At 58.6% G+C, this 10,327-nt stretch overlaps 1 protein-coding gene across 2 annotated transcripts; it reads left to right on the top strand.

The window, feature by feature from the left end:
- Positions 1-126: 126 nt before the first annotated feature.
- LOC310645976 (BTB/POZ domain-containing protein KCTD12-like) lies at positions 127-9,511 on the top strand. Of its 2 annotated transcripts, XM_083372110.1 has the most exons (6): positions 127-804; positions 882-1,031; positions 1,118-1,246; positions 1,379-1,516; positions 1,599-1,637; positions 7,606-9,511. In XM_083372110.1, the coding sequence occupies exons 1-6, from the start codon at positions 802-804 to the stop codon at positions 8,497-8,499; spliced, it is 1,353 nt and encodes a 450-aa protein (XP_083228236.1). In that variant the 5' UTR covers positions 127-801; the 3' UTR covers positions 8,500-9,511. The 2 variants fall into 2 exon arrangements, with proteins under 2 accessions (XP_083228236.1, XP_083228235.1); XM_083372109.1 differs by lacking the exon at positions 127-804 and having other exon boundaries at positions 822-1,031.
- The last annotated feature ends 816 nt before the right edge of the window (positions 9,512-10,327 follow it).

Genomic DNA, 10,327 nt, shown 5'->3' with positions numbered 1-10,327 from the left:
CTTCAGAACGGCACACTTCTATGTAGGAAAGATAAATTGAATTTAAAATGCAATCTCCCCATCTTTCTCCGAAATATGTGGAGAAACCCAACCTGGTGCCAAATGCTTATCCTTCAGGAAAAATAATTATGTACAGAATTGCAAAGACTTGAAAAATAAAGCTCTGGTTTGACCAGGTTGGCCCCGGGATGGGGGTCTGGCCCTTCCTCGACAAAGCCGTTCTGTGGCCTGCCTTGGAGGCTCCCTTACTAAGCCAAGCTCCTCTTGACCAGCAGAAATGCCACCCCAGGTAAGTATGGATTTTCTTTTCAGTGTCTGCCTCCCGTCGGAGGAGTGCTGTTCACTGCCCACCTTTCCAAGGAGCACCCAGAGGCTGGGGGGCAAAACTGCCCCCTTTCTGAGCAGGCAGGAAGAATCGGCTCCCCCACTGAATCTGCTCTGGGCCTGCAATTCACAACGGCTCCCCAGAGTGCTGGTAGAGCAACCCTCCCTCCGTCCTACTCGCCCCCCAGGCAGCACCCCATGGGTGCCCCAAAGGAAGGGGGGCCTTGCGTGTCCTGAAGGGAGAATGCTGCGGGGGGGGGGCAGGCGGGCAAAGAGAGGCGAAGCTGCTAGCACTGTTGACCTGTACCAGCCTGTGTGTCCGGATGCGCGTCTGACAAATACAGATGAAACCACTGGCCCGGCTCTGCCTCTTTTCTCGGCGGAGGCGGCTGCTTCCGGGTGGGGGCGGGGGAGCTCGGGGCGCCTTTGGGGCGGGCGGTCGCCCCGGCAACGCCAGTGGCGGCGGAGAAGCGGCGGATGGTGAGGCGGGCGGCAGCTGGGCGGGCGGGATGGGAAGAGAGGGAGCCCGGCGGTCATCGAGGCTGTCGCCCGTCCAGGCCCACAAAGGGAAGGGGGCGGCGGCCTCGCCGCGGAGGAAGCTCGGCCCGAAGCTGGAGCTCAGCGCGGCCCACAAGCGGCAGATGCGGGAGGCCTTCGACCTGCTGGACGCGGACGGGACCGGCACCATCGACGTGCAGGACCTGAAGGCGAGCGGGGCCGGCTGCGGCGGGGAGCGCTGGGCGGGGGGGGGTTCTCCCTTCGCCCCTCGTTCTCACCGCCTCCCCTCGCCCAGGTCTCCGTCCGCGCCCTGGGCTTCGACCCCCCGAAGGAGGAGCTGCGCCGGCTGGTGGCCGAGGTGGACAAGGAGGGCGCGGGCAAGATCGGCTTCGACGCCTTCTACTCCGTCATGGCCCAGAAGATGGTAGGGCCCGCAGCCCGAGGGGAGGGGAGGGGAGGGGAGGGGAGGGGGCGGCCGGGGCAGCTCTTCCTAAAGGAGGGGGGGATCGGGTCGGAAGCCCCCCTCCGCCCACTCGCCCCCCTCCCGGTCCCGTAGTCGGAAACCGATTCCCCAGAGGACGTCCTGAAGGCCTTCCAGCTCTTCGCGGACAAGGACAGCGGCCGGATCGCTTTCGAGAACCTGAAGCGGATCGCGGCTGAGATCGGGGAGACGCCCACCGATGAAGAGCTTCAGGTGAGCTCGGGCCCCCTCCCGCAGCCCCCCCCCGCCCGCTGCCCCCTCCGCGCAGGCTCCGCCCTCTTTCTCTGCCCCGCAGGAAATGATTGATGCAGCCGACCTGGACGGAGACGGGCAGGTGAGCGAGCAGGAGTTCCTGAGGGTCCTGAGGAGGCGCGATTTCTAGGTGAGCCCCTCCCTGGCGGCTGAGCGCTCGGGGCGGCCCGGACGGCAGGGCCGGGAATCACCCGATGGTGAGGTGGGCCGCATGGAGAGACAACCGGCCAAGGAGCCCCAGGGCCCGGCTGGCTGACCCTGGAGCAGCCCTCTCCCCCCAGGGCCTCCTCCCAGACCTGCTGGACCGCGAGGCTCCCTTTGTCTCTGCTTCGCTAAGGGGGGGGGATGGGAGCCCAGGAACCTATGACGCTTTCCGGCCAATGGACACAGCTCCGTAGGGGGCATGGTAACCTCATAGCTCAAAAGCACATATTTTTCCTCCCAAAGCTGTTCCCACAGCTGGATTTGGGAGTTCCTGCATGCAAAGCAGGTCATCTGCCCAGACGTGTGAATGAGGGGTTGGGTTTTCTTCACTCAGCTGTGTGAGCCCAGCCACAGCATCCCAGGCTGAATAAGGATTCTGACTGAGGAGCATCACGACGATCGAAAGAGACACAGAGTCATCTTCAGCAGCAGAGATCCCACTAAAAGTCAAAAGCACAGGAATTGCCTGAGATTTTGTGAAGGCAAAATGTCCACAGAACGGGTGGTCGGGTGGTGGTCAGAAGGTGCCCAGCAGGTGAGAGTGGTTGGACTGTCCAGTTTCCCTCGGAGAGCCTCAGCTTTCCCTCCTCTGCTGAATGGGATGGTTTGTTCTGATGGTTTGCAAACATTTCCGCCAAAGGGGAAGGGGCAGCTCTGCACAAAGATAACGCCTGCCCTGAAAAATAAAGTTGAATATGTTGGAATTGCTTCTCCCTGGTGGTTGAGAGAAGCAACTGTGAGTGTGTCCCAAGAGAGGGACCAACACTTGGTGTCCCCAAGAAAGACTGAGAACTTCATTGCAACTGATGAAAAGCAAGCCAAGCAGCCAAGGAAGGAAAAGAGGCGGCCGGGGGGGGGGGGAGAATAAAAAGCAACAAGCAACGGCTTCCTGCTGCTCATCCTCCTTGGTGGTGAGATTGGCCAAGGATCAGGAGGTGGGCTAGCGGGGCTTGCAGACCCAAACAGAAAGAACGCTGGAAAGGAGCAGAAATCACGAGCGCTTCTTGGCTTGTGTTTTTCTGTTCTTGAATCTTCTGTGACCTCACGGGAGTCCCACCAATGGCTGAGCTTGCTCTTGACCCGCAGCCAGAGATGCGGCTGCAGCCGTTTCCCTGCACACGAGCAAGCAGCTCTGCCACCCCACCTGGAGAACCTCCTGCCGCAGTCTCACTCTGCATTCCATGTCCAGAGGGAGGGAAGCCCACATTTATCGTTATCGAAAGCAGTAAAAATAAGAGGGTTGGACTTGGTATTGATGAATTCAGCCCTCTGGCCTTCCACAGCCCTTGCCCGCACTTCCTCCTGTGATCCATCACACCCCAGCCCTGCTTTATGGGCCCAAGAGTAAGTTGACAGAGCACCTCTGAAGGAGATTTATGGCCAGCATATATTATGCCTTACAGGGAGCTGCAGAAGAATGGGAGACCCTGGTAATTACTTCGTAAATATTAATGCCCATCCCCTGGAGAAGCAAGAGGTGGAAGACAGGCTGTTTCTTCAGAGTCAAGCTCTGGAGGTAGCAGCAGGCGGCCCAGCTCTCCAGCAGGAACGCTCAGAGTGACGCCTCAGTGGGTGACGAGCTGAGCCTGTTCATTCCCCTGGCATTAGTGGGGAGTGTGCCCTGAGGACTTTTGAACTGACGTCCCCTCTCCTCAAAGCCCCGCTGGTCAGGCTCCTTGCTCCCTGAAAAACGTGGATGCACAATTAGGGGCACTTGGCTTACTTTGCCCTTCCCTCCCCGCCCCCCTTTTCTCTACCAATTCTGCTCCAATTCAAGGTGACTCACTGCTTGGGTACCCTGGCTGAAAAGCATTTTAAGTCACATAAATAATTATTTGTAAGTAGGCTGCCTTGTTCAAAGAGTAGAAGAGCCACTGCTTCTAGAAGTTTCCACCAAGCAAGGACATATTTGAACCTGGTGTTTTCTGAGCTTGGCTGTTGCCCTGCAGACATCTCATTACCAAACTAGGGAATGTAATCAGTTTTAGCATCAGGGATTCCACTGTCCAGACTAGACTGCTGGTCCTCTGCCCCCCCTCCCCACCCCCGGGTTTTCCTGGCCCAGCAGCCTCTTTCTTTCCCTCTTTCTCGCCTGCTCCATGCTAGGATGGATTGGCTTCTCATGAATAGGAAGCAAAGAGTAGAAACTGCTCAATTCTGTTCCAAATGCTGATTCAGACAGACCAACATCTGCACAGCTGTGTTGATTCCAAGCAGGTGAAGGAGAAGGGAGAACCGCTTGGACTGTCTCAAAGCTCAACTACTGGGAAATCCCCCTTTGAGCTCTCCTGCTTTCATCTCAGCAGAATAATTTGCTGGCTTGGGCAGATCATGCCCCCCCATCTCACAGTGACACCCCTGCCTCAGCCAGCCAGAGCTGGGCCTTTGGGAGTCCAGCCGGCAGGAGGGGCTTCTGCCCTCACTGGCAGCACAAGGCAACCAGCCTGCAAGAGGCACAAGAGCCTAGTGATCCCTCTGGTGGCAGAGGCGATACTCCCCAGACGCAACCTAGAGAGCGGCACATGCGATGGCCGCACCTAAAGACCCTTGGAGCCTCCCGGCCCCTCCCCATCTTTTCTCCTCTCAGGTTCCCTTCACTGGGGATAAGGCAGCAGCGTTGCGCCAGGGAATGACAGGCAAGGAAGGTGAACATTCCCCGGGGCTCTGGTAGCTGGTAGCCTCCCTGGGGTCAGACCATCTTCTGGGGCATTGGGCCAGAGTGGATCTCAAGCTAAGGCAAAAGAGTTGGGCTCTGATGGAAGAAATAATGGGTGCTCCAGGAAAAGCTGTGATCCTGGTGTCCTGAGTAAAATCCGTTGAAGAGGATTGCAGACTTGTTTGTGTGCCAAGCAGAGGCCGCCCCAGCCAGATCCCAGGATCTCCTTTTTCAGCGCAGCTCAGGAGGCCAGCATTCTTGCACCACCATTTGCCATCATCAGCTCTTGCACAAGCATGTGGAAGATGTGTGCAAGAATATACAGTATAAGCTCCCAAAGGCAGCTTGGTGGCTGCTTCATCCTAGCCTGTGCTGGCTTGCTTCCCCCCCCCCCCCCCGCATCCTTTGCTTGGCATCCTCCCTCTTTCTGCCCCTGATACCCTGCCAGGCTGGGCAGTGACTCCAGGTTGCTTTCTTCCCTTGGTGCTATCTTGCTCCAGAACCAAACCTCTGAGTCAGGAAGCGTCCCTAAGAGCACAGGCTAGAAAGCTCCCCCCACCCCCAGCACTGGGATGAGCCCAGAGATTGGGGTGCATCGGGGTTACGTTGTGGATGCTGCTTTGTTTTATCACTGCTGGTGTGTGAGTCAGTCAGAGTTATGGCAGATAGGATGGGCAGCCATACCAGTCTGAATTAATTCTAAAACGGCCTAAGTCAGCATGAAGACCCACGTTTGTTAATCCACGTGAATCGTGGTCGAACGGCGAATTCCAGCCTGTCCTCGCCCCCTCCCCCCCGCTGCCTCCGGCCCGGGTGGTGCTCCGAGCCAATGAGCAAGAGAGCGCCGCGCCGCCGTCGAGCTGAAGGCGCGGCGGGGCTGGGCGGCCGGGCAGTCCGGAGAGGGGCTTTCCTGTCCCTTCGCGCGCGGCCCAGGGAGGGGAAGGGCGGCGGCGGCGGCTGGGCCGCCGGAGGAGGGAGGGGAGGGGGCGGGGGCGAGGCGCGTGTCGTCAAGCGGCCGGGGGAGGGCCTGCCGAGGCGCCCGCGCATAAAAGTGGTCGGGGCGAGGCGAGCGAGGGAACCGCCGCGCAAAGGGGCCAGGGCAGCGCGGGAGCGGCGTTCTCCGGCCAAGCCGCCTCTCCTCCCCACAGCAGACGTCCCGGCCCTCGCCGACCCCTGCCCCGCCTGGATGCGCCTGGCGCGGGGGACGTCGCGGGGCCGCGATCGGGGTCGGGCGGGAGCGCCTGCGGCGTGAGCGGCTCGGCCCGGCCTCGGAGACCTGGCGCTCGCAGCCCGGAGGAGCCGCTGCTGTTGAGGTGGGCGTGAGACGGGAGCGCGCTTGGCGCAGTGCATCCCCCGGGGGGGCGGGGATCGGCCGCCAGATTGCCCGGGGTTTCCAGGAACGTAGGCGGCGGCCCGGGGCGGGGTAAAGCCGAGGGCCTGCTGGGCAGCGCTCTTGGCGGGACGAGGCGGTTCCGCGCGTGAGGTAGGGCAGGTGGCCACCGGCCCGTCTCTGGCATCTAGTTTCGAGGGGCACACGTGTTCTCCAGAGGAACTTTTCAGCGGGGGCGGCTCGCCGTTGGGAGAACCGTTTCCACGCGCGGAATTCTCCACATTCAGTACAGCCGGCCGTGGAAGTTCGCGAGGTGAGGCCGGGGCGCCGAACTCGCAGGAAAAGGCGTCTTTATCTGAAGGAACGGCAGAATAACGGAATGGGGCAACGCGTGGGGAGAGCTCTGTAACAAAGGAAGCGTCCTTCCCTTCCGAGGGTTTCTGGAGCGGCTGGGCGTCTGTCACCAGGCCCAGAAGGAGGCCGGGGTGTGCCGGAGCCTTTTCCCGTTCATCCGGCTTCCGAAGCCCTGTTTGGCGTCCTTTAAAGGCGGCCCTGGCCTCGGCGGGCGTCTCAGCGGGCGGCTGACCCGCTTTTGGCGCAGCGTCTTTGACCCAGAGGGAGCTGCGCGCCTGGCAATAAATGCCCCTTCCCTTTCGCGGCTCTGGAAACATCCATCCCTAGCCCCCCCCCCCCCCAGTTTATAATTCCAGCCAGTGGTGGGATTCAAATAGGTGAACCACCGGTTCTCTGTGTGGATGCTGTTTCCGGAACTCCATTCTGGGCCTGGGAAATAAAAAATTAGCTACCGGTTCTGCCGAAGTGGTGCGAACTGGCTGAATCCCACCACTGATTCCAGCCCTTCGCTTTGTTTTGCACGTGAACAGGAGGTAAGAAACCTGTGATAGAAAAGCCAAAAAGCCATTCGGCTTTATTTCCTGCATTCTCTGATTCCTCCAGGCTCAACTGTCCAAAGCAGGAGTGGGGGGAGCCTTGTGAACAGCAGGCGGAGAGAAGGTCCCCCCAGGGCCAAGCCCAGACCCCTGGTACACTTCCCTGCTCAGCTGATGGACCGACAGAGACTGCTCAGATGCAGTCAGTTATTTGCTCAGAAAAGCAAAGGGACTTTTGATTCATAGGTGTGAGCCAAATTTGAGACCAACCATCCAGCGACCTACTAGAGGGCTGCAGGTAGGAAGGGGTTCTGCCAAGCCCTCCCCGCCTCCTGTCCCAGTCCTGCAGGCTCTTGTAAGGGACATGCAGCAGGGACTCCTGCACCAGCCTTTCTTCCCATTGGGTCAGCTGCATGAATTCGCCTCTGAGCCTGGTGGACTGCGAAGTCTCTCGGTGACTGCAGCAGTTTGGGGGGGGGGGAGAGGCAGTGCATGGCCCTTGCTGGAGGGCTTGGGCGATAACTGGGACTCTGCTGGGAGAGGAATTTCATCTTCTAAAGAGCCTGAACAGGATGCTAAATGGATTGAAATGGGTCTTGTCATCGGGTTCTGCAAGCTTTCTTTGGAAATGAGGCATTTGTCTTCTTTTTATCTATATCCAAATTAAACTGACCAACAAACTCCATCCCATCAACTCTTTTTTTTAACTGAGCAAAACTCCCATGTTGGGCATTTCCATTCTCCCACCTGGCACCAGAATGGTGGGTATAGTTTTGGGCAGAGGTCAAATTGCTGCCCCAAAACCTAAATCATCATGGCTGTCAGTCCCTCCTGGAACAGCGATGATGGCAAAAGGACGGTTTGCGGGGTTCAGACGTGTGCACACGGGGGGCAGGCAGCCCTGGTCCCAGGAGCACCGTCCCACCTGGACAGGGGAAGCCTAACCTTCCTGCGCTTCCATCTTTTCCAGGGCGGGCTCAAGATGGCCTTAGCAGACGACACCAGCACTGCCAGACTCATGGAGGGTTCGGCTTTCCCAGAGATTGTGGAGCTGAACGTGGGTGGGCAGGTCTACCTGACCCGCCACAGCACCCTGCGGGGTGTGCCTGGCTCCTTCCTCTGGGACCTCTTCAGCCAGCAGGGTGCCCAGTCCTTGGCCCGGGACAGCAAAGGCCGCTTCTTCATTGACCGGGACGGTTTCCTATTCCGCTACATCCTGGACTACCTGAGGGACCGGCAACTGGTGCTTCCCGAGCGCTTCCCCGAGAGGAGCCGCCTGCAGCGGGAGGCTGAATTCTTCAAGCTGCCCGACCTGGCCAAGAGCCTGGCGCCCAAGATCAGCAAGCAAGACTCCCTGGGCGAGGAGCCCTGCGCCAGCGACCCTGAGGAGCTCTCCCCCAGCACAGAGGCCGTCCGCACCCCGGGGGCAGCTGGCACACACTTGGCCAGCCTCCCTGGCAGCTCCCTGGCACCTGCAGCTGGGGTCAGCATGGGGCAGGAGGCCCGACGGTCCGGCTTCATCACCATCGGCTACCGGGGTTCTTACACTCTGGGGAGAGACAGCCAAACAGACGCCAAGTTCCGGCGGGTGGCAAGGATCATGGTGTGCGGGAAGACCTCCCTGGCGAAGGAGGTCTTTGGGGAGACCCTCAATGAGAGCAGGGATCCTGACCGCCCCCCTGAACGCTATACCTCCAGGTACTACCTCAAGTTCACATTCCTGGAGCAGGCCTTCGACCGATTGGCTGATGCCGGCTTCCACATGGTGGCCTGCAACTCCACTGGGACGTGCGCCTTTGCTCACGAACAGACGGACGACAAGATCTGGACCTCGTACACAGAGTACGTTTTCCACCGTGAATGAACCTCGAGCCCCTGCAAAGCCAAAGCGCCAAAGCTGTGCTGATGCCCGTTTCATTCAATGCCCTCCAACTTTGAGTCTCTTCCCTTCCACGTTTCCAGCCTGAGCCCCGGCAGCTCCTGAGGGATGCCAATTCTGCCCTGCCACAGCCCCCTGAATGATGGACGCGGTACTGCTGGAGGAGGAGGAAGAGGAGGACAGTGTGCTGGGGGTGTGGGGGGGTCCCTGCAGGACTGTGCAGCAATACTCTGCTGGCTCCTGCAGAGCCAAGATGGGGGTGGCGGCTTCATTGTGGGCATTGCAGTGAAGCAAGTTGGGAAGGACCCTGACTGGACCCACGGGTGCTTGCCAGGCATTCTGCTGCCAGCCCTTATGCCGTCACTCCTTTGAGCAGCTGCGCCCATCGGGTGTGGGGGCTTTTGAATGGCAGTGAGCCAAAAGCACTAAAACCCCTTGTCTCATATGCCCACCTGGCATGGCTAAATGCACCCATTTCCCTTGATTGAAGTGGGCATGACTGTGACTTTGGCGCCCAGTTTGAGGAGGTGCCGGGGTCAACGGGGGAAGTGGATTATTTGCTCACCGAAAAACTCGCTCACTTTCTAAAGTGCCATCAAAAGTTTGTTAGAAAGAAGGAGAATGTGGGGAGGGGGTGCAGGAAGCATGCCCACCACCCAGCATACAAGCAGGGCATATTCACCAACCTGGGGATGCTTGGGGGCAAATAGTGTTGTCTTGCAGAGCCCCACATATAAGAGGCCATGTTATGTTTGCAGAAAGCCTTTGCTTGAGGAGAGTGTTTTGCTCAGGTGGGCAGCGGCAGAAGCCCCAAGTGCTTAGAGGCTACCCTTGATTGTCCTTCTCCCATGCCCACAGTTGTTTGAGTTAGGAAGGGGAAGTCTACAGGTGAGCATTGTCCAAGCTGGAGATCAGCGAAGCTGTGCACTCTGTATTTTGACCTGGGTTGCCACTGTTGCAGGATCAGGGGCCACACACAATAAAGGAACGAAAGAGATCTTGGCACTCGTCTCCTCCTTAATAGATCAAGGAGCCTCTGTGGGAGAGGATGCTGTTGGCAGAGGCAGAAGGTAAGCCAGAGGTGTTTCGCAAGAAGAGTGCCTGTCCTCCCTCCCACTGTGAAAATGCCCAAAGTGTCACCGTGGCATCCTTCCCTCTGGAATGGCCCAAGCCTTAGTCTGCAGGGGTCATCAAACAGCCCTTCACTCTCTCTCTGTCTAAGGTCAGTAGAAGGCTAGTAGCTAATCTTGAGGAGAAGGTCCAGAACCTCCTCATGGGTCACCCCACTTCTGCTGAGGTGAGACACCCCACCACCACCACCCGAGATCTCCCTCTCAAGCTACTTGGTGTGTAAGGAGTAACCAGGTCCCAGGATCAGAAAGCCTGGGAGTTGGGGACCAGGACACGTAGAGGACAGGAGGGAAGACCGTGAGGGACCCTCTGCTAATGAGGCAGCTACAAGGGGGACATTCACGCAACATGCTCACATCAATCACAGGGTTAACGCACTTTCAGAGTTCATCCTACAATGAAGAATACATAAAATCCAGCTTTGTTTTGCAAAAAACCCAAACCATGGAAAACAAGCCAATTCCACCAGGCCTCCTTCAGTTTGGTCCTCCCAAGGTTTTTGCTCTTTTTCCAAACGCTGGAACAATGAAGATGGGAGGGGGCTTGCCCTTTCTTGAGCCCATGGTTGGCCATAGGGGATGGGGGGATGGGTGGGACCTGCCCTGAACTCTCTGGCCTAAATGTTCATAGATGGACCCTCTGCAAGTGCTCTTTCCTGAATCCTGTCACCCTAGTCTTTCTC

The sequence above is a fragment of the Vipera ursinii genome, assembly GCF_947247035.1.
Source record: "Vipera ursinii genome assembly, chromosome: 12".
Classification (NCBI taxonomy): domain Eukaryota; kingdom Metazoa; phylum Chordata; class Lepidosauria; order Squamata; family Viperidae; genus Vipera; species Vipera ursinii.
Note: the sequence above shows the minus strand (reverse complement) of the source record. Positions and strands in the feature narration are given on the sequence as shown.